Raw genomic sequence first — 23,143 nt, 5'->3', positions numbered from 1 at the left:
ACAGCCCGGGGGAGGGATTGGGCTGCTTTCCGGTGGGGAATCCCACTGCCTGGCCTCCCACCGCTGCGCGCCCAGATGCCCACCCCGCGCCCCCCTCTCCGCCCTCCGTGCACACGCGGGCGCGGTTGGGGAAGCTGAGGCTGGAGAGGAAGGACTGTGCTTCGAGACGGATGAAGCTGTGGCTGAGCTTCAAGAAAAGAGGGCGTTTGGGAGGAACCGTCCTCCACTCGCGCTCCCAGCGGGGAGCTGCAGAGCCCCGTGCAGGCTCGCCCCCTCCTTGGGCCTCAGTTTCCACCACCGCGCAGGTGGCCCCCGCGCCTCCCTCTCCGCCCCACTCCAGCTTCTGACGCGGCAGAGAGACAGCGACTCCTGCGGCGCCCCGGTAATTGCTCAGCAAGTTAATGAGGGTTTTAGAAAGAGGCGCGCGCCCCGCCCCCGACTTTCTAGGACTCGCTCCCTTTCGGCCCCATCGCTGTCCCTTTCCCTCTGGTGCGGAGCCTGCCTGGACTGGGGGAAGCGCTTCTCTAACAATCCGTCCCCTTGCTCTGGGACACCGAGTCCCCATCTGGCACCGCTGACTGTGTTCTTGGAGCTGGGGTGGGGCTGCCAGTTTTCGCTGTGATGATTGTGCATTGGAAAATCTCCCCAGGAGCTCATCAAAATGCAAGTTCCACACACACCCCCAATTCAGGTTCAGTCCTACTGGTGTGAAATGGGAGATTGGTGTTTGGAATTAGCACCCTCAGGCTCCCTGCTTTGTCCACACTGTGAGAAACCATGGTGGAGTTTGACATGCCCCTCCAGGGAAGGAGGGGGACCTGAGGACCATCTGGACCCAAGCCCCAATCCACCCACCCAAGCCCTGGGAAGCTGGCAGAAGGAAGAACAGCTTGGCTATTGGCAGGAAGGGAGAGCAGGCTGGGGTCTCGGGTGCGCCTGGGGAAGAGTGTTCAGGGGGAGTTAGGTGTGGGGAGTGTTGAAGTTTCAGGTTGCTGTGGCCAGTGACCTGGTCTAGAAGCACTGGCAGGGGAGTTTCCAGAGACGGTCAGTGGGGTCAGAACACTATTCCGACTGCCCCCACCTTGGGCAGGTGGAAAAGGAGCTGGGGAATGAGGCAGGACATCTGCTCCTATAGACCTCTCTGCGGGCCACAATAGCCTGTCAGTGCCTGGCACGGGTCCAAGTGCTTCACATGTACAGTATGTAATCTCTGCTATTACCCTTTGAATTACCACTTTGCAGATGGGGAAACTGAGGCTCAAAGGTATTAAGTAACTTTTCGAGGCCACACAGCTAGTAAATAATGGAGCCGGGGCTTGACCTCAGGCTGCCCGACTTCACTGAAACCACACGCTATGCTGTGTTGTGTATATGTTATATTCATTCTTCTAATCTGGACTATATGTCTAAGGGAGGAAGCTAAAGGATACAAATTGAGGAGTGGGGTGCAAGGATTTAAAGAAAGTCATTCAAATCGGTGAAAATGAAAGTGTCCCAAACCCACTTTCCCCCACCTGTGTTCTCCCTCAACATATCCTTGCTTTGCCTTTCTGTTTTCACGTCTCTTTCTCATTCCCCCTCCCTGAGAAGATGGCCTGCTGATGACCTGTTCACTGGTAGCCAAGGGAGACCATCAAGGTTGCCCCTTCCACTTATCTCATTGTTGTAACTGGCAGCCAAAGCCCCTGGCTCCCACCGAGCCCATGATGGGCAGGTTTCTATGGTTCAGGATTCCTGGGTGGGGGCTGGCCAATAGAATGACAGCTCAGAAGAGATCCGACTGAGGCTGAGGCCTGGAGGGGCAGGGAACTAGGGTAGTGTGCCTGAGGAAGACATCCCAAGCCAGTTGGTGAGTCATCTTAGGGACACCTGCCAGCCCTGCCCAGACTGGACAGATACATAATAATAATAATAATTAACATGCACAGGCCCTGTACTTGATACTTTATATACGTTCGCTGATTTAATCATCACAACAATCCTGAGATAGGTATTATTATTATTCCCTCACTTTACGGATGAGGAAGCTGAGACACCAAAAGGTCAAATGCCATGCCCAAGGTGCCATGACTAGGGAGATGTGGAGCAGTGAGGGATTCTACCGAAGCAGTTAGAGCCCGGGTACATGACCACTCGCAGTCCTGCCTCAGCCTGACAGTTCCCACCAAGGGGCAACGCCCACATCCAGAGTCACTGCCCCCAGGCCTGGGTGCACACAGGCTGCAGAGGTGGCGGAGGAACAGGCAGGGGATGGAGGCTGGAGAGCAGGGCCCCTTGACTCAATCTACCCATACAGCAAACCTTTTGCCCCATTCTCTTCAGGCAGGTGGCAGGGGACCGCAGAGGCTCCCACGTAATAGTTGAGGAGGGTGAATGGGTAAGGAGGGCTTTTCAGTCCCTGGCTTTGATTCTGGGCCATATTCCTCCCACACAGGCCTTTTTTCTTGTGGAGCCTAAAGCTTCTTGAATCTTCACAGGTCCTTCTCACTAGGCTGGTCTAAAACTGCCTTTTCACCCACCTGCCCCTCCTCCTGCCCTGCCCCTCTCAGCTTCCTACTCCAGGAGCCTCACCACTGCCTAAGCAAGGAACCTTGTTCCCTCCTTCCCCCACATCCAATCAGCCACCCAGCCTGGAGGATTCAGCTAATGAATAATCTGTTGCATCCATCCATTATGCCCTCCGGCCCCCTCCCCCCCCCCCCCCCCCCCCCCTGCCCACACACACACACCTGCTCTAGCCCTGTGATGGTCTCTTCCAGCTGTCCTATGTGCAGGGCACGGGTTGCCATTTTATAGACATCACCTTTTAATCCTCAGAACAATCCCTATATGCAAATGAGGATACTGGGGTCAGAGAGGGAGAGTAGCTTGCCCAAGCTCATACATTGAATTGGGCAGAGCCTGACTCAGGCAGTCCGACTGCAAAACCCATACACTCTTCCCCACTATTTTGTACTCCCTGATTACTATGCTCAACATCCTCCCTAGGGAATGCCACAAGAATGTGTAATTCATTCCACAATGTTCACTGTAAGTGCCAGGAACTCTGCTGTACCCTGACGATCTAAAACTGAGCAGATACTGGGCTTCAGGACCACAGAGTCTAGTGGAATTTTCTGTTATCACCCTAACACACTCATCTGGTTGGGCCTCTCTACCCAGCACAGTGTCTGACATAAAGTAGGTGCTTACTGATTATGGGTGGAAATGAAATGAATGGGAACTGTGGGGAGTCATCTGGTGCCTGCCCAGGGCCTACACCCAGGGCAGGGTGGAAGGGATGGGGGGGTGGTTTTTCAGTTCATTTTCAGGGCATTTTTTGTCATTTCTCTCCCTCCTTGCTGCTTCTTTGTCTCCTACTCTTTTCTCCTGTGCTGCAGCCTTTGCTCACAGACTCAGCTATGTCATTTGAGGTTGATTGGTGGAAAGGAGAGTGGGAGGTTGGAGGAAGTTTTAACTAACAGGGCTCCAGTGGGCCAGGCCTCCTGCAGAAAGGGCCCGCTTGGAGACCAGAGGGTGTAAGGCCTCTGCCTGGTACCTTGGCCACTGCAGCATCCCTGGGACTCCACCTTGGTCATGGTTGATCGACATGGAGAGGGACTGAGAAGAGAATAGGTACCATCATGTGGGCCCTACCTTAGGGCTCTGGAAGGTTCAAGGTCCTGTGATGCTTGCCCAGGCTCCTTCCCCAAGGGTGATTTCACTCCAATTCCCCCACCTCCTCCCTGCCCATTCCTGGGGTGGGGGCAGAGGCAGGGAGCTGGAACCCTGGTGGGCACTGAGCCAAACCTCCTCAGGACTAGCAGGTCACTTCCAGTCACTTATGACAGAGGTGGGGCAGGGAGGCAGAGGAGAGCAAGTTAGAAGGAAGTTCATGAGGGCGAGACAGGGCTGGGACCAGTGGGGAGATGACCGAGGCAAGAGCAGGGGCCCCACACTTTCATGGAGGCACATTCTTCTGACTGGTGCTCACACTATCCATGTATGAGAGGGGCGAGGAAGCAGTCAGTGAGCTGGCCAGTGGTGGTGACTGGACTGTAGGGGAAACAGAGGCGGGGAGAGCAGCAGAGACGGCAGGGGCAGGTCTGAAGCTGTGCTAAAAGGAGGAGAACAGGCCTGCCTGCCAGGGAAATTGGGTGATATATGAACGTGCATAAATCTGTAGCTGAAATCTCCCTCCAGCTGCTACTTTTCAAGGTATGTGTGTTCCAAATACCCAGGAGACACTGCATCTGACCTTGAGTAATCAATGTTCTAAAATGGTGGCTCCAGTCTGGTTAGGGCCACCCTTCCTCAGGCTCGGAGTGTCCTTTTCCCTCACTCCTGCACCATGTCCCAGCTTCTGGTCTGCCTAGCCTTCCCCCAGCTACACTGCTCCCCAGCCCCCTCCCACACCACCTCCTCCCCCTTCCGTCTTTCCAACATTCCCAGCCTCTCCAAGCCCAGTCTCAAGCCCTCCCATCGTCCAGCCTATCCGGGCAGCCTTTGTTCAGGACTCAGACTGTGCCCGCGTGTTTCAGAGACCAGGCAGTCAGCTGCAGGGGCCTGAGAGAGCCCCAGCCTCAGCCCCAGCTCGGCTCGCAGATGCCCGGTTCGGTCTGGATCCAGAGCACTGGCTGAAGAGGGAGCAAGAACGTGGGTAATGAGGCCAGGAAGCCAGGGAGAGAGGCCCCTTCCTAGCATCAGAGCAGCCCCGAATCCTGCCCCGAATCCCACTCAGGAAGTGCTGGGGCCACGGAGGAAGCTGAACATTCAAAGACTTCCAGGCACTAGAGCTCCTGCCCATTTCCTCCCTCCAGAGAGGACACTCTGAAAGCCCAGGGAAGGCTGCAAAGACGGGGTCCAGAGCGGGAAGCGGAGAGAGATGGGGTCCAGAGCAGGAAGTGGAGGAGAGGAAAGTCTGCAGTTCTGAATGAGAGAGCCACCGGCCACTTCCTCTCCTCCGCTGTCTGTCAGTCTTTCCCTCCCTACAGAGAGGCAGCTCCTGCTGCTCAGAGGTCCCAGCCCAGGCTCTGGCAGTCCCTTCCTGCTCTTGGCTGCCCCTCCTAGCGAGGCCTTGAAAGCCCTGAATTCCAGTTTAATCTTCCCTCAGGCTTCAGTTCTCCCTGGGCCTCAGGCTCCCGGGGCCTTACCCAGGGTGCTTGCAGGGGCCCTGAGAGCCAGGCAAAGCAGCCCTGACCTCAGCCTGGCTCCTCTCCCCTGATAGAGCCTCAGCTTGTGCCAGGATTCCCCCTAGTTCCCTGCCAAACACCTGGCGCTCACCACAACTGAATTGAAATCTGCCTAATTATCATCAGTGATCCCTCCGCTAGTAGAATGTAAGCTCCCAAAGGGTAGGGGCTGGCTCTGCTTTACCTGAGGCTGCAGGGCCTCAGAGTCAGGGCCTGCATGCAGAGGCCCTGCAGAGAAGTTTCCTGAGTTCAATAGGTGAACTAATTTCCCCTCTCCTACCGCAGGTCCTTTCACCTCCCTCATACCCGCACCCCCCCCCCCCCCATCTGTCCTTCTTCCTGGTACCTTTCTATCCTCTTCCTCCTCCTGGAAGTGCCTCAGATGTGGCCTCTCTAGGGTGCTATTTTGGGGTCCCATACTCTGGACTAGGCATAGGTGACAGCCTTATTTCTAGTCCCTTAACTTCACCCAGTGCCTTGCAGCTGGACTACAGGAGGATCTGTATGTATTGATTAAGCCTCCACAGTTAACTTTCTCATTCAAACATCAAATCCCCAAATTCAAATCTAAAGGACAAATACATACTCATCCCTGTGCCAGGCTTTGTCCTTTAGGAAGAGTTAATGCCCCCCCCCCCCCCACTCCTTCTCTCCGCCTTAGTATTCTCTCCCTCCCCCCTCCCCGCTGTACCAGGTGCAAGGCCATGTAGAGGTTAATTGCAGGCTTTGCCGCTCTCCTTCTCTCTCTTCTCCCCCTCCCCTCAGCCAAGAACAACCTCAAAGTGAAAGGAAAAAGAGAGTTGGAGTAGGTACCTTGATTGGGGCGTTCAGGTCAGGAGATGGAAGTCGCCAGAGAATGTTAGGAGAGGTGAGCAGGCCTGGGCCCCTCCATGCTGCCCTCCCAAATGCGACTGCAGCTGCAATAGCACATGCTTCCCCTCCCCTCGCCTCGATGCCTCTCACCCTGCCTCGGATACTCACATGCTCATTAAGCTCTTGAGCTCTGAGACCTGTTGCTTCCACTCAGCATCCTCTCAGCAACCTGCCCTCTGTGTGGACTTCCTGACTGTCAGCGAGCAAGCAGAGGAAGTGGGTCTCAGCGAGAAACCAGGTGCCTAGCAGTTTCTCTAGCCCTGAGAAGGGAAGGTATCCCCTTTGAGGGTCAGAAGACAGCCACAGCCCTGGGGAGCAGCAGTGGGGAGCCAAGGTGAGCCCCTGGATCTGAGCCCTCAACTCAGGATGCCTTCCTGCAGCCTGGGCAGCTGGGATGTTCAGGATGGGGCCAGCTCCTCCCTGCAGTGAGCCACCGGCTCCTCCTCTCTAAGACAGTCTTTTCTGCTCTGTGGTCTGTAAGCCTGACCTCATGAGGAAGATGAAGCTGCAGAAGGGGGCCAAGGTGGGGTGGAGACAGGGGACCCAGCTCTGTGTCAGGCACAACCTTGGGCTGCCTTAATCAGGGTTCTCAGCCTTGAACTCCACGAGAGCTGGGGATGGGCAAGGGAACCATATAAGATCTTTGGGGAGGATCCAGTGGAACTCACCACTAAATTCATGCACAGGAGATTTTAGCCCAACTTTGCAAAGCTGGGTCTCAAGTCACAAGGTTGGGGAAGGCTGCCCCCTAGAGCCAGGATCAAAGAATTCTTTATGGACAGCCAGCCCTTCCTTCCTTTATTCATTGCACAAATATTTATTGAATTCTACCTATTCACCTGCCATTAGACTAGATGCTGGGAATGCAGAAGTGATCAAGGCAGGAAATAGGGCAGTGATGGCGAACCTATGACACACGTGTCAGAGGTGACACACGAACTCATTTTTTTGGTTGATTTTTCTTTGTTAAATGGCATTTAAATATATAAAATAAATATCAAAAATATAAGTCTTTGTTTTACTATGGTTGCAAATATCAAAAAATTTCTATATGTGACACAGCACCAGAGTTAAGTTAGGGTTTTTCAAAATGCTGACACGCCAAGCTCAAAAGGTTCGCCATCACTGAAATAGGGTGACTAACCATCACAGTTTGCCCTAGACCCGTGGTCGGCAAACTGCAGCTCGCGAGCCACATGCGGCTCTTTGGCCCCTGTGTGTGGCTCTTCCTAAGCTTTAGGAGTACCCTAATTAAGTATATAACAATATACCTACCTATATAGTTTAAGTTTAAAAAATTTGGCTCTCAAAAGAAATTTCAATCGTTGTACTGTTGATATTTGGCTCTGTTGACTAATGAGTTTGCCGACCACTGGCCTAGACCGAGTGGTAAAACCAGGACAGCTCTGAACAAACCAAGAGAAGTTGGACCCAACGGAGAAAGCCCCTGCATTCATGAAGTTATATTCCAATGAAGTGGCAGGGGCGTGGATGGAAAGGATAAACAAATACATAAGTAATTTCACATAGTATAAGTGCTGTGGGAAATAAATCAGGCATGGGATTGTACTTCACATAAGAACAGGATTGCCTCTCTGGGGAGGTAATGTTTGAGCTGAGACTAGAGTGATGAGGGATTGATCTTATGGGCACTCAGAGAAGAGCTTTCCAGGCACAAAATACAAAGACCCCGAGGCAGGAACAAACTTGGCACATTCGAGCACAGAAAGAAGGCCAGTGTGCCAGAAGTGAAACGAGCAGGGCCGAGGCTAGCTGGAGTTGGCGAGGCCCCATCAGTGCACCCTAAGAGCTGTGGGAAGCTATTGGAGAGATTACAGCAGGGCAGCACCATGTTCTGGTTATTATTTTTTTTTAATTTTTATTGATTTCAGAGAGGAAGGGAGAGGGAGAAATAGAAACATCAACGATGAGAGAGAATCATTGATTGGCCTCCTGCACATCCCCCACGGTGGGTTGAGCCTGCAATCCGGTCATGTGCCCTGATTGGGAATCGAGCCATGACCTCCTGGTTCATAGGTCGATGCTCAACTACTGAGCCACACTGGCTGGGCAGGTTGTTATTTTTAAAGATCACACCAGCTGCTGGGTGGAGAATGGATTGGAGGGGAAAGAACGAGCAAAGGAAGACCAGCTAGGAGGCTGTTGCAGGAGGCAGTGGAGGTAATGATAGTGACTGGACTAGGGTGGTGGCAAGGAGATGGAAAGAGGATAGGGCAGACCCAATTAATGAATTGGATGTAGGAGGTGAAGGAAAAGAGGACTCAGTAATGACGTCTAGGTTTGGGGCTGGAGCCATAGAAAACAAGGACGTGCTCCAGATGACATCCTGCTGGGTGGAGATTAAGGAACAGAGAGGAGGAAGTCCTGACAAATGTTATCAACTGGAATATAGCTTAGTGAGGGTAGCCTCCACGTAGCCTTGTGGGAGAAGGTATGTCTGGAATGTGCCTGCTTTGGGGGAGTGAGGAAGAAATGCCTTAGGAGGCACGGTTCCTGCAGGTGGGAATCAGGAATCTGCCTTAATATTGGTGGGACCCAATGCAAAGTGACTTCAGAGGGATTGATAGTTCAGACAGGTTAGCCATAGGCTATGTTTACATGACCTGAAATGGAATGAGGATGACGTATTGTGATAATAAGGTTAACTATAACAAACAACCCTGAAATCTCAGGGGCTTAGCTCAACAAAGGTGCACTTCTCACTCATGTTACAGTCCGATGAGGGGCTGGGGGATGGAAGGAGTAGCTCTGCTCCATTCATTCATTCAAGGGTCCTAAGCTGTCTTCAACATGTGGCCCCTAAAATCATCACAGAAGGGGAAGAGGCAATGGCAGATACATGGGAAATTTGTATGGGTCCAACCTGGTAATGGCACACATTGCTTCTGTTTTGATTCCATTGCTCAGAACTCCCTCCCATGGCATCAATTTAACTGCAAAGAATCTAAGAAGTGTTCAAAGTTCAACTTTAGTATGTCACGTGCCAGAAAAAGAGCTACTAATGGTGGGCATTTGCACTTTCTGGGGGGTGGGCAGTGGTTTCTGTTTTGGGTTGGGCTGGGAGTGTGCTTTCTGAAAGTACTGCAGAAAGGAAGCTGATGTGGGAAGAATTGTATGTACACCTTTCAGCTTGTAGCTCCATAATCCTTCCATATTTTTTTTCCATTCTCATGGGCTGTCTCAAGTAAGATCTCAATTAACCCACACCTTACCATGGAAATAGCCTTGTGAATGCTTTCTCTTTTCCAGTTTTCTTTCCCGTTCAATCTAACCTGGACACCACAGTCTAACTAATATTCCCAAGGCATGGCTTATGTCATGCTGTTCCTGTTCAATAATAACAATAGCAAACAATTTCAACAACAGCAATAAACATGTGTTGAGTTATTCTGTGGTAAGTGCTTTAACTGTAGAATCTCAATAAACCTTAACCCTTACAGCAAGCCTGTGCGCCATCATCATCATTCTCATTAGATATATGGAGCAATTGGGGCTCTGAGAGGACCACATGCTAATATGATAGCCACATGTGGTTATTTAAATTAAAATTAAAATTAAAAACCATTGAAAATTCAGCGAGTCACATATCAAATAATAGCCATATGTGAATAATATCATTTTGGAGAGGGCAGATATAGAAAATTTTTTTCTTGGCAGAAACTTCTATTGAATTAGGGGCCAAGGGCCACAGAGTAAGTGGTAACTCTATCTGAGTATAAAATCCTTCAACAGTTAAGAAAAAGTTTCCACAATTAAGAAAAAGTTTCAGCCTGCCCTTAACCTTCTTGTACAACCTGGGCCCAAGCTACTGTTGCATAATTATTTCTTCATTATTTTCTTGCACAATTTCATACTCCAGCCTAACATGTTTGCTCCCTACTCTACACTACTCCTAATATGTCCACTCATAATATTTTTGCTCTCCTCCTTTCTGTCTGCCCAGCTAATTAGTTCCTACCTGACCTTTAAGGTTCTAATAGTTTAATTAGAATAAGTCCTGAATCAGCTCCCTTGTTTCCATTCTCACTGCCTTGACCTAAACCACCTTTCAGACTCCCCACATCATTTGCCATGGCAGCTGGTCTGCTGCTACTAATCATACTTGTGGACATTTAATGAGCACCTACTATGTGCTAGGCATTCTTAAGCACCATGTCCTCATCACAACACTTGTAGATTTCACTGCTGTCCCCACTTTACAGGCGGGGAAAATTTCACCCCTACACTATTACTCTGGCCACATTTCTAGAACACAGAACTGTTACTCTCTTCCCTTCCCTGGCTCCACAGGGAGGGGGACAGCCTTCTTAGCAGAGCACTCAAAGCCCTTTATGTTCAGAACATTTCTAACTTCAAAACCCAGCACTCCACCCACAGACCACAAACTACTTACAGATTCCCGACCTGACATGTTATTTCTTCCCTCTGTGCTGTCTGTATACATGCTGTTCCCACTGCCTGGAGTGTCATGCCAGCTGGCCAGTGTACTGTGGACTCTGAAGCCATCCATGGCAGTGTACTGTGGACCTTGGGGCTCACTCCCTTCTCTGACCGTCAAGCTCTGAGTCTCTCCATCAGCGGTTCCCGGAGGAGGGCTGGGTTCTCACCACATTAAAATCACTTCTCATTTAAAAAAAAAAATACTCCCAACATTCAAATGTAATGGGCCAGGAGAGGAGTCTGGGGTCTTTTTGTTTTTAAAGAAGCTCTCTGCCCTGGCTGGCTTGGCTCAGTGGATAGAGCGTCGGCCTGCGGACTGATGGGTCCCGGGTTCGATTCCAGTCAAGGGCACATCCCTGGGTTGCAGGCTTGATCCCCAGTGAGAGGCGTGCAGGAGGCAGCCGATCAATGATTCTCTCTCATCATTGATGTTTCCATCTCTCTCTCCCTCTCCCTTCCTTTCTGAAATCAATAAAAATATATTTTAAAAGAAGAAAAAAAAAAGAAGCTCCCAGACAATTCTGAAATGAAGCAGATGGGGTTTATTTACACTGGTTTACACCACTCATTTTGCAATTAATTAATCATACCCTGCCTAGGTTTCATGTGCATAATTGCTAGTTAATGCTTACCTTTATTCACTTGCATTCATTTATTTAACTAATGTTTACTAAGGGGCTACTATGTGCCCAGCATTCATCTAGGTGTTGGTGTGAACAAAGGTGCTACCGTCCCTGCTTACGGAGTTTAATTTCAGATGGGTGTGGTAGTCAGAATAATGCCTCTCCCAAGATGTCCATGTCCTAATCCCCAGAACTTGTGAATATATCACTTTACATGGCAAAAGAGATTTTGTTGATGTGATTAAGTTAAGGATTTTTAAAATATATTTTTATTGGTTTCAGAGAGGAAGAGAAAGGGAGAGATAGAAACATCAATGATGAGAGAGAATCATTGATGGGCACCTCCTGCATGCCCCCTACTGGGGATCGAGTCCGCAACCTGGGCATGTGCTCTGACAGGAATCCAACCGAACTGTCTCCTCCTGGTTCATACGTTGATGCTCAACCACTGAGCCATGCTGGTTGGGCAAGTTAAGGATTTTGATGTGGGAAAATTATTTTGGATTATCCAGATTCTTAATCACCAGGGTCCTTATAAGGGAAAAGAGGGAGGGAGCAGAGTCAGGAAGAGAGAAGATGTGACAACAGAAGCAGAGTTCAAAGGAGATGATGAAGGGAGATGAGGAAAGAGGGCCTTGAGTCAAGGAATGTATATAGTTAGCCATGGAAGCGGATGTTCTCCTTGAGCCTTCAGGAGGGCAGTTCTGCCATCCCTTTCATATTAGCCCAGGGAGACCCATTTTGGGGTCTACAGAACTAGAAGATTATAAATGTGTGCTATTTTAAGCCATTAAATTCGAGGTAATTTGCAGCGAAAAGAAATGAATACAAGAAATACTGGCTACTTATTCTGTGCAGGTATGTGATAGGCCTCCCCAACTTGATTCTAAGTGCCCTGAGGGCTCTGTGTTAGGTCGGGGTTTCCCCTTTCATCTGATGCTGAGGGTGGAGGTGATGTTTGGTAGGGATTGGGGTGAGGGGGTGAGGCTTGTGGAGATGAAAGGAAAGGGGAGCTGTGAGCGAGAGTTAGAAGGTGATGGTGGCAGGGATTCTCAAGCTTCAGTGTGAAGTACCGTCTGAAGAAAGTCTGGGAGGGGACCGGGCAGGGCGGAAGGAATCGTATTCACTGTGTACTTTCATGTTTCTTAATTGGTGTTTTAATTTGTAATGAGACATTTAAATCTCAAATTTTAAAAGAGAATGTGCCTCCTATCCAGAGATTGAACGTTGAAAGCAGCCACCGCAGCTGGCTTCTATGAACATGCATTGCCAGGCCCCGCCGATGCCCAAGTACCCGGATACGGCGGGTCTGAGGACAAGCCCGGGGTCTGCCCTGTGAACGGGCATCCATCCCCCTGACCATCAGAAAGCCCGGCAGCCTCAGGACCGCAGGCGCCGAGCTCTGCGGGCCTGGGCTCGGGCTCCGGCGGCCTCCGGCCGGGGAGGGCGCTGTGCCGGCGGCGGCGCGGGGCGGGGCCGGGGGCGGGGGCGGGCCTGGGCGGAGCTCGCGGCGGCCGGCGGCTCAGGCTCCGGCTCCGGGCCCTGCACCTGTGACTCCCCGCAGGCTGAGCTCGCCCTCGCGCCCGGCGCCCGCCGCCCATGGCCCCGTCTCGCAGGCAGCTCGGCCTCCGCGCCGCCTACTCCGGCCTCAGCTCCGTGGCCGGCTTCTCCATCTTCATCGTGTGGACGGTGGTCTACAGCCAGCCGTGGACGGCGGCGATGGGGGGACTCGCAGGTACCCCGGGGCTCGGGGGGGGCGTTGGGGCCGGGTTGTGGGGAGCGGGGAGGCGCTCTGCTCCCGAGGCTCCTGGCGGGTGACACCTCCCGGGGGAGCAGGGGCGGGTGTTGACCCAAAACATCCTTTCGCAGCGCGGGCCTCTCGCGGCCCAAGCGTTCTCCGCGCCCTGGCGCTGCCCGGGGCGCCGACGTCCCGCGGGGGTTGGCACCCGCCTGCCCGCCAGGCGCTGCCGCCTGGGGTGGCTCGCGGCCCCTCGCCCGCCCACTGCCCATGGCACCTCCTCCCTGCGCCCCGCGTCGCTCGCCGCCGCTTCCCCGGGCTGTCCCGGGCTCAGTGCGAAGACCCTCCAAACACCTGTTCTGGGGGTCCCGCTGCTGCAGCGCCTCTTCCTTGGGGCTGGGCGAGGGCAGAGACGGGTAAGTGGGAGGAGGGCCGGGGCTCCTGGGGAAGCCCACCTGCCTCTTTCTGGTGTGGACCCCGCCCAGCGGAGGCCTTGGTGGGGGGGGCGGTGGGGGGGCCTGGAAGAGCACTCGGGGGATGCGAGGGAAACTGGACGTCTGTTTCCGCCGCGTCGGTGTCTCTGGGCCACCCTGGTGCTGTGACTCCTGCACCGATATCTGCTCACCCGCCCTGGCCGCCCTTTCGGTGCCTCTAGGAGGGAAGCGGAGACCAGCGCTGAAGTGAGAACGTCAGCACCCTGGTGGGAGCCGGGTGCTCACCGGTGCTCTGTGCTCGCTGTGCACCTTTAGGGCATGCCATTAGCCTCTCTGTGTTGTAAAATTGGTGTGAAAGTGAAACATTTTTTTCCTACTTGCTAACTTTTTTAATGCGTTCTACGTGCCAGACACTGTTAAGCAATCTGCTTGCATTGTCTCGTTTAATCCTTATGTCAGTCCTGTGAAGTAGGCATTATTGTTGTGCCTGCTTAAACTGAGGCTTGGAGTAAATAAATAGCTCGCCTGGGGTTACACAGCGACATGAAATAGTACGTGTGGGAAAAGACCTTTGGAAAAAAAAAATACACGTAAGGATAATGCTTTTACAGATGATGTGCTTCTTCCATTACTAAAACCCTCTGCCCAAAGAGACCTTAATGTCTGATGACGAATAACTAGATTTACACATTGCCCCTGAGCTTACTGAGAGCCATCCCTGGGTAGAAAAGGAGCGGGAGGTGGGTTCTGCCTTATAAGAGGGCATACATAGCCACAGCCTACGCAGCGCCAACCAGAGCACTGGGGAGTCACCAAGGAAGGGTGGTGGGTGCCTTGGCTGGGCTGCTCTCATGCCTGCCTGGATGCCCCACCACCTGTGGCTTTCTGTTCTCCCTGGGGGCTGCCAGACTACCTCTGTTCACCTATCTGCAGACCCGACTCCTCCTTCCACCCCGGGACCCTCACCATCTACCCTGTTTCTCCTGGTTCTCTTGCAGTTTTTTTCCTGTTTCTTGCCAGCCTTCTGCTTTCCCCTCAGAAAGGTGGTGTCTTCAGGCCAGGCGCTGTGGTTGTACTGATAAGACCTGAGATGGGGGCTGTTTTGGGGGTGAGGAGGGAGGGCCATCCCTGGGATCAGAGCTGGGTGTGCTGGGAGTCTGGCCTGGTGTAGTGAGCCCAGGCTGTGTGACCTTGGGCCCATCAATGCCTCCTGGGCCTCAGTTTCCTCATCTGTAAGGAGTTGGAGGAGATGCCAGTGAAGGAGATGATCTTAGAGACACCCTACCCACCCCCATCCTCCAACCCTCCCTCCCACCCCTCTACCCACCCCCCACATGCTTTCCAGGCCTGTAATGTTGCAGTTTGTGTCCTCTCTCATTCATCTCACAGCTGCCTGTTGGAGAGCCATGAGCTAGGCCAGTGATGGCGAACCTATGATACGCGTGTCAGAGGTGGCACGCGAACTCATGTTTTTGGTTGATTTTTCTTTGTTAAATGGCATTTAAATATATAAAATAAATATCAAAAATATAAGTCTTTGTTTTACTATGGTTGCAAATATCAAAAGACTTCTATATGGACACGGCACCAGAGTTAAGTTAGGGTTTTTCAAAATGCTGACAACGCCGAGCTCAAAAGGTTCGCCATCACTGAACTAGGCCCTGTAGCTTATGCTCCAGGGAGTCCTGGGGCTTCCCTCTGACCCCAACTCTGCCCTGTCCGTCCCTGCAGGCTTCCCTCTGAGGCAGGCCAGCTGTGGAGTTGGGCACCAGGGCAGCGATCAGCGGGAGCAAGGTCCTGGTGCCTCCCTGACAGTCTGGCCTTGGACATCCAGGAGGTGGTCGTGGAAGAGCCATAGCTGCTTGGCGGTGGTGTGGTGGGGCGAGGGAGGGCTTGCCTGGCCAGGGCTACCCACGTGCCCTCTCCACCCTGAGTGGGTTCTGAGAGTCTGTCGCCAGTCAGACTTCTTCCTCTTTTTGGGGTGATGCATCAGCGAATTTACTGACTTGTGAGCACCCCACTTCTGACTTGGCATTTTCTAGCTCAGAAACTGCCGAGTCACCAGAGGGCAGCCCTAGTGTGTGTCTTCTTCCTGGGTAGCAGGCAGTGGCCAGTGGGGTGCTGGTTTCTGGGACAGGGTGAGCCTGGGGCCCCTGGGGCCCCTGGGGCCAGCGGGAAGAGCATTCATGGGTGGAGACCCGCTCTCTCCCATCCCGGTGGTGCCGGGAAGAAGCTTGGAGGAAAGGCAGTTGCAGAAGGAAGCTTTGCTGTGGGAACCCTGGGGAAACACACACACTCTTACTGTACATCTAGCAGACAAGGAAAGAGGAAAAGAATAGAAAAGTCGCCCCAGGAGTCCAAACGGCTCTGTGTTCTTCCCAGGGGAGCTGTGAGTGAGAGGAGCTCCGGGCCTTGCTTTTCCCTGAGAGAAGCAGGGTCTCTGTTCCTGGAAGCAGGTCGGGTGGAGTGAGGGGTGAGGTCTGGCATGGACATGCGTGTGGGTGGTCCTGGGGACCTGTCCGTTCTGCCTGGATTATGCAGACCAGGCTTCTGGAGCCCACAGTGTCCTAGGGAAGGGAGCGGGGCTGAGGGACAGTTGCCTCCTGCCAAGGGGCCAGTGGGGCCTCCTGCTCCTTCACTGAGCACCTTTGGGTGGAGTTGGTGAGGGAGGTCCTTCTTCCACAGACAGTGGTGAGAGCTGGGGTAGGTGGGACCGAGCCTGCTTCCAGGCTTGGCTGGTGTTTGGAGGTGAGCCCTGTGTGCAGGGGAAGGGAGGGGTGGGGAAGGTTGTGCCTGCTAATTAACAAAGACCTGGGACCTGGAACACACAAGATAGCCATCTGCCTTTTCCTCCTGCTCAGCCCCTTTTGGCACGTGGGTATATGTGGGGGTGGGTGTTTTGGGGGCTAAGAGATGGCATTTCCATAGGCCTGTATTTCAGCATCTCCTAACCCAGAAATTGCTGAGTCACAGAGGCATGGCTCTGACCTAATTTTTCTCCTGAGCTAGCTTCCAGAATCTTTGAGTGGCAGAGGATCTGAGAGCTCAGCTACCCCAGCCACCCCATGGCATGTTAAAGAGACAGAGGGCAACGGGGCTGGCCCAGACTGGTGCCATTCTGACTGTTCCTCAAACGCACTCAGTGACAACAAGCCTCTTTCTTGGGCCATTTAAGAAGCCATTGGCTCTCCAAATGAACACCTAGGATGCATGTGAGAAGATAGGCAAAGACTCTGGGAAGGGTGGCTGGCACACAACCCAGATCACGTAAGATGTGAGCTGAAGCCGTGGGGTTGCTACTCTGTCCACCTCTGGCCTGCTCCCACTTCCTGCCTCGGCCATGGAGAGATGCTTGTTCGGGCTCATCCTGATCTCAGAGGTGGAGGGACCCATATTCCAGGCCCTCCAGGAAGTTTGGGGTGGGCAGGGGCAGAGCTGGGAGAGTGTGGGTGAAACGGCGGGAGGGGAAGCTGCAGCGTTGGCAGGGCTGCATCTCACTAGTGTGGAACTGGAGTCTCCAAGTTTCCATGCTGGCGGGACCTTTGGGCTTATCCATCTTTAGATATGAAACACTAAGGCTCTGAGAGGTCATGAGGGAGTGCCATGGAGTATGGCCCCAGGCTTCCTGGCTGGCAGTCTCATGGTTTTCATCCCTTTCCAGGCTGCCTAAATTGTGACAACTTCTGGGCTGGTGACCGGAGCATAGCTCTGTGATGATGCTCCCCTCTGCCTTGTTTTCCCTAACTTAAAAAACATTTTTATGAAATATTTTGGGCAACTGAAAAAGGGTGGATAATTTAATAAACACTCTTACACTTACCACCCAGCCTAAGAATTAAAACATCATAGATTCAGTCAAAGCACTCTTCCCACCCCCACCTCCTTATCAACTTCCTTTTCTTCTCTTTCTTGCCACAGATAACCAACCACTTTCCCCAACCAGATGTCCATCCTTCCTGTGCATGTGTGCACAGGTCTCCTGACTCCTAGGACCCCCCGCCTGTGTGGCCACACCTGCCAGGCTTGCAGCTGGCTCTGCCTCTTTCCTCATTCCTTGCAGGGACCCTGCAGGCCTGCTCCAGACCCTTGCCAATGGGATTGATATTTGTTCCACTCTTTAGGCTGTGCGACAGGCACGGCCTGGCACAGAGGGCACTCATATTGGCTGAGCAGCAGCTGGCATTGTCGGGGAAATGCCCAGCCTGGCCCAGAGGGTGGACCCAGGAAAGGCTGAGGGCACCAGGCCTGCCCTTTGCAGCAAACTGGAGGGAGTGACGGGGGTATGGCCATGAGCAAGGTCTTGAAAGCCCTGAGGGCTGGGTGGAGGAACATCAGGGAGGGAGGACCGCTTCCCACATCTGTGGCCCTCAGGCTGGGCCCCTTTACAGTCTTAAAAAGTAGTGAAACCCCAAGAAAATTTTATGTGGGTTATATCTGTATGTGCCATATTAGAAATTATAACTGAGAACATTTGTAAGCATTTAAAATATTAAAAATCACATTGAATTAGCACAAGTAATATTTGTGTAAGGAAACAGTCAAGTTTTCCAAAACAAAAAAAATTAGGGAGAATGATACGGTTTTATATTTCTGCCGATCTCGACTGTGTGACTGAAGAGAGATTCCCTTATCTGCTCTTGCAATCAGGCTCTCGTGATATCACAGGCCCTATAGCCTCCAAAAACTCCATTCCAGAGTCATGAGACTGTAAAGACCAACACTCTCTGTATTTCAGCATTTCCTAACCCAGAAATAGGTCTGGCTTAGGGGTCCTAAAAGTCCCTGGAGGACCCAGGGTCACTGGCAGGAGGCTGGGAGGAGAGGGTGATGGCAGTGTCTGTCCCTCTGACCAAGTCTGTCCCACAGGTGTGCTGGCACTGTGGGTCCTGGTGACGCACATCATGTACATGCAGGATTACTGGAGGACCTGGCTCAAGGGGCTGCGTGGCTTCTTCTTCGTGGGCGTCCTCTTCTCAGCCGTCTCCATTGCCACCTTCTGCAACTTCCTTGTGCTGGCCATCACCCGACACCAGAGTGAGGGCCAGTGCTGGGGGTGGAGGGGGGACTGGATGGGGCGGGGGGGGGGGGGAGGGGGGGGTGGGGCGTGGCACTGACATCCAAGGGACTGGCCAGATCGCTTAACCTCCTGTGTCTCAGTTTTCTGTTAGAGTGGGTTGAATGAGAGTAGCCATACCCTGGGGTTGGAAGGGTTCAGTGAAATGTGTGGCAAGTGCTGAGCACATGTAGTAGGATGGCAGTGCCCCCTGGTGGCTGCAACCAGCAAGAAGCCAAAGGCCCTTGTCCTTGACCCTAGGGAATCTGATGTTCAGGCAGGTTCAAGCGGGTTGGAAGTGGCCGAGGGTAAAAGTGACAAAAGCAAAAGATGCCACAACTGTGAATGGCCAGCCCTGAACTTCCCTCATCCCACTGCCTGCAAATCCTGAAGGCTGGTTCAGCCTCTATTGGAGGTTGGCGAGGGCGGCCCCAGCCCTGTGGGATGGGGGCTGGGGAAGAGGGCAAGGCCCTCTAGAGTCACAGTCGGGCTCCTCTCCCTTGCAGGCCTCAAAGACCCCAACAGCTACTACCTGTCCTGCGTTTGGAGCTTCATTGCCTTCAAGTGGGCCTTCCTGCTCAGCCTCTACGCCCACCGCTACCGGGCTGACTTTGCCGACATCAGCATCCTCAGCGATTTCTGACCCAGGGGGTGAGATCTCGGCACCCTGGGGTCCTCAGGACCTGGACTCAGCTTCTGAGACATCAGGTGGGACTGTCCCACCCCTGGGGAACCCCAGCACCGTGGCAGGAAATACACAACAGGAAGACTTTGGTCTCCCAGGACACTGTCCCCGTCCACTTTGGGGGAGACCTGGGGGTGATGGAAAGGGGTCCTGCTCTGTTGCTCCTCATTAGCCTGGCTGGAGGGAAGCTTTTCAAATAGATCTATTTTCTTAGCGCTCAGTGAGGAAGCTTTGTAAGGGCCAAGGCAACAGTTGAGGGGCCAAGAGGCCTTGACCCATGCCTGGGGGCAGGTGATCTGGTCCCTGCTGCCCCAGGGACTTTCCCTCAGACCAGGGTGGAAACCTGGGAAGGGAAGGTCAAGTAAGGGGTCTCCAGTAGAGACCTCACCCCAAACCCCAGCATCCCATCCTGTTGTTCCCCCAAGGTCTTGGGCAGAGAGTTCAGTGTCCCTGTCCCACCCTGAGCTGGCCTCCCGAGCGTGCTGGTCAGTCATCTCCGTTACCACCCAAGTCCTCCCTCTTACACGCACCACACACCTCAGAGCAGGACTCCCCACCTGAGGCCAGACTAAGGATCTTGGGGAAGGTGCTCCTGCCCCCAGAAGGGCTTGAGTAGGGGGCAGCATGGTGTAGGCCGGAAGGACCCCAGATCTGTGCCTACACACCTGCAGCCCTGCATTTCCACTCGGCCTGCTCACACCTGCCCCTGGTTACGCCCAGAACACCCCCTGCTATGAGATACCCCCTCCCCCAACTCCTGCCCCTCACCTAGAGCTTAGATCTTTTTTTTACCTCCCTCTTGAAGGATAAACCTGCTCTCTGCCCATACACTGGCCCAAGGGCGCCCCTGACTCGGGAGGGAAGAGGCTACTGATACGTGTGTCTTTTTATGTTAGGTTGCCATTTTGCACGGTCTACCCCTTTCCCACCTCAGCTCTTTGCCTTATCTGTGTTACTGTCACTTAAGCAGAAATACAGCGACTGTTTGTATCAGACAGCCTCTGGTTGTTTCTTGGGGGGATTGTGAGAGCAGTGGGTGGGAGGGCTGGTGGTGCTGGGCCTCTAGTTGTCTCGTAAAGCCATTTCCTTAGCTCACAATGTGCCCTGGCGGGCAGAGGAGGGGCTGGTGTCTCAGGGGCTGGAGACCCTCTCCCTCTGGTCCCCTTGGCAGGGGGGAACCCACCGGCTTGACTCCCCTCCTCTGGCTCTCGGCACACCCTGGCCGGGGTGAGGATGCCCGTGGACACAGCCTCAGCCAGGACAGATGGGGTTTAGTGTCTGTCACCCAAGAGGCAGGACAGATGGGAAGGGGACAGATCCTCTTCCCTTCATACTCTCCCCGGCTGTGAGGGCTTGGGGCCAGGTCTGAGGTCATGAGGCTCTCCTCCCGCAGGCTGGACAAGCCTGGCCCACTCAGAGCCATAGAGACAGGCGCTGGCAGCCCTGGCACCATCATCTTGGCATGCACTGAGCTTGTCCAGGCCTGTGGCCTCACCTCTTCTCTCTTTGAGGCTCAGTATACGCTTAAGAAGTCATGGTGCATTAGAGCAGGAACCATAAACAGTGTCTATTTCCGGAGCCTTTAACTGGGAAACAGAGGCCCCTAGAGGGGACATGACACAACTGACCTCCCAGCTGGGACTGGAACCAGGTAAGTCTGATTCACGACTCTTTGGGGATGCCTTAGTGAGAAGGTTCTGAGCAGCTATATACCTGCCCCCCACCCCCCCACTCCACCCCACAGTGGGCCCTCTGTCTATGGACTCAGCCCAAAGCTGCCACCTCCTTATTACCCCAGGTGGGGCAGGCAGGGGCAGCTAGAGTGTTCAGAATGGATTCTTCCTGCAGGGCAGCTCCACAAGGGGCAAGGAGCTGGGGGGAGCTGGTCCCTTCTTCTCCACAGCGAACAGACGCACGCTGTGCTGTGGAGCTGTGTGCCCCCTGCACACCCCATCCCCTGTCATGTGCACCTTTAAAGCAAATAAAACATTTATTGTTCAGACTTTTTTCCATTTTTTTTCTCTTTTTTACAAAAACATGCATACATACACAGGGTATGGTTGTCCAAGGGAAGACATGTACGCACACGCACACACGCACACACACACACTCTCGCACACATTCGCACACACATACTATCCTTCTTGGCCCCAGAAGCCTTGACTTTGCCAGTCTGCCTCCCCTACCCCATGTCTTGCATCTACTCTCCCACCCCCTTCCCCCTCAGCCAAGCTAGTCCTATGTGGGGCAGGAGTTGGAGCTGGGGTGGGAGACACCCCAGAAAGAGAACACTCCTGGAGGGGGCAGTGACCGAGGGATCCCTGGGGGTCACACTGTGCTTCTGAGGGGAGATGAGGGTTTGGCACCATTGGATCAGGAAGCACGGAACTCCAAGAGCACCCTTCTCCTCCACCAGGGCACTGAGATGGTCGGCACCAGAGGGGGCCTAACGATGACTGCTCTTGAGGGAGCTTTGTCTCACTGCCCGGTGGTGGTGCGGGGTTGGGGTGGCTTCCATAGTCATTTGAGTAAACAGGCAAGAGGAGGGACTCCCCCTGCACTCAGGGATATAGGACCCCTTGGCTCCTCCTATCTGTCTCCCTCCCCCCCACTCCAGCCCTCAGAGCCTAGGAAGGGCTACCCTGGCTGAGGCCAAGTTCACATTTCTGTGTGGAGCCTGGGGCTGTGTGCAAAGTCCAGGGTCTACAGCGCCAAGAATAGTGGTTATGGGTGGGCCTGACTGAGCCAGTCCTCCGTGCAGTCCTGAGGAATGGGGGCCCAGTAGGGCCTGGACCCCACATGGGCAGACTCTGTTTTTAGGAGAGCCCTACAGGGGGTTGGCCGGCTGCCCTCTTTGGTCCCTATCCTAGACCCAGGGGCCTTTTCAGTCTCCTTGGAGTGACTGTCAAGGGACTGTTCTCTGGCCACAACTACCTGCCCAGAGGATCTCTGAAAACCCCAGGAGCAGGTACTATTGCCAGAGGTAAGAAGAGAACCAGGTCGGAAGGGCAGGATGGGCCGGCAGAATTATTCCAAAGCCTTAGAGATTCATAGGTTCTTCCTCCTCCACCAGCTGCTCTGAGGGCCTGGGGGAGGATAAGCATGGGGTTGCTGGGGGGCCGGGGGCTGCAGAAAGGGCCTCAGCCCACCTTCCCAAGAAGGTTGGGCTGGAATCTGGGATCCTCCGGTTGGAAGGGCTCAAGGGGTGGCGAGGCTGCCAGCCGGGGGTCGGTATTACCTCTCTTCAGCCAGGATGCCAACGGAGAGGGATGCCAGTGCAGTCACTGCCTCCACTTCTTCTGCGTCAGCTCCTGGCACCCTGGGCACCCAGGATTCTGGACAGGAGGCCAGGCGCTGCATGCAGCTCCAGTATTTACCTGGGACAAGAAGCCTAGTCAGAGAGGGTTGGGGAAAACAAGTCCTCCTGCCTGCCTCCTCACACATCCTAGACCGGTACGGAGACCGAACATCTCAGGCCAGGGTCCAAGAGTAGCGGCCGTATCCTCAATCTGCGGTCAGTTCTCTCACCTGCCTCTACCTCAAGACACAACCTTCCTCGACTTGGCCCCCACAGCCCTGACAAAGTGAGCAGAGCATTCAGCATGGCTATGAGGTGGCCTCATAGGAGCCCAAGCCATTCTCCCCCGCCTTTGGCTGAAAGGTCGCCTCTAGCCTATTCCCACAGGTGCATGGTTCCTAAGGGCATCAGCCCCAAGCAATGGTCAGCCCAGAACATAGGACAGGAGCAGATGGTCAGTCCAGCAATGGTCAGCCCAGGACCCAGCACGGGGAGAGCTGACTGTCATCACGGGGTGGCCACCGGCTAGCCACTCACCCGCCTCGGGCTCCCACATGGACGTGCCCACCCTGCCTCCTCTTGTGAGAAGTTAGGTCCAGGGAACACGCCCAGAGCGAGGGCTCTGTACAAAGTTCCCGCAACACCTTTATGTTCCCTGCATGCCCTTACTGAGCCCAGATGCAAGGAAACCTAATTTATTCCTTTTTTGTATCCCTAGCATAGATCATGGGTATTTACACAAAATGCTCCATAGATACTGAGTTGAAATGGAAATTTTAAAGTGCTTTCCAAATGTGGGATTATCTT

At 53.6% G+C, this 23,143-nt stretch overlaps 2 protein-coding genes across 7 annotated transcripts in view; one reads left to right on the top strand and one right to left on the bottom strand.

Moving 5' to 3' along the window:
* Positions 1 to 12,654: 12,654 nt before the first annotated feature.
* SLC48A1 (solute carrier family 48 member 1) lies at positions 12,655 to 20,033 on the top strand. The gene is made up of 3 exons (XM_070410358.1): positions 12,655 to 12,863; positions 18,167 to 18,334; positions 18,860 to 20,033. The coding sequence occupies exons 1-3, from the start codon at positions 12,728 to 12,730 to the stop codon at positions 18,994 to 18,996; spliced, it is 441 nt and encodes a 146-aa protein (XP_070266459.1). The 5' UTR covers positions 12,655 to 12,727; the 3' UTR covers positions 18,997 to 20,033.
* Positions 20,034 to 21,009: 976 nt separating this feature from the next.
* Positions 21,010 to 23,143, bottom strand: part of HDAC7 (histone deacetylase 7) — a 36,155-nt gene continuing 34,021 nt past the window's right edge. For all 6 annotated transcript variants that reach the window (XM_070410353.1, XM_070410354.1, XM_070410356.1 and 3 more), the window contains 2 exons: positions 22,277 to 22,415; positions 21,010 to 22,124 (listed from right to left, as the gene is read on the bottom strand). In XM_070410353.1, coding sequence (XP_070266454.1) covers positions 22,079 to 22,124; positions 22,277 to 22,415 — 185 coding nt within the window. In that variant the 3' untranslated portion in view covers positions 21,010 to 22,078. The remainder of the gene's footprint in view (positions 22,125 to 22,276; positions 22,416 to 23,143) is intronic.

This window comes from Myotis yumanensis, unplaced genomic scaffold, assembly GCF_028538775.1.
Source record: "Myotis yumanensis isolate MYYU_CA2020_CCGP unplaced genomic scaffold, mMyoYum1.0.hap1 SCAF_3, whole genome shotgun sequence".
NCBI lineage: Eukaryota > Metazoa > Chordata > Mammalia > Chiroptera > Vespertilionidae > Myotis > Myotis yumanensis.
Note: the sequence above shows the minus strand (reverse complement) of the source record. Positions and strands in the feature narration are given on the sequence as shown.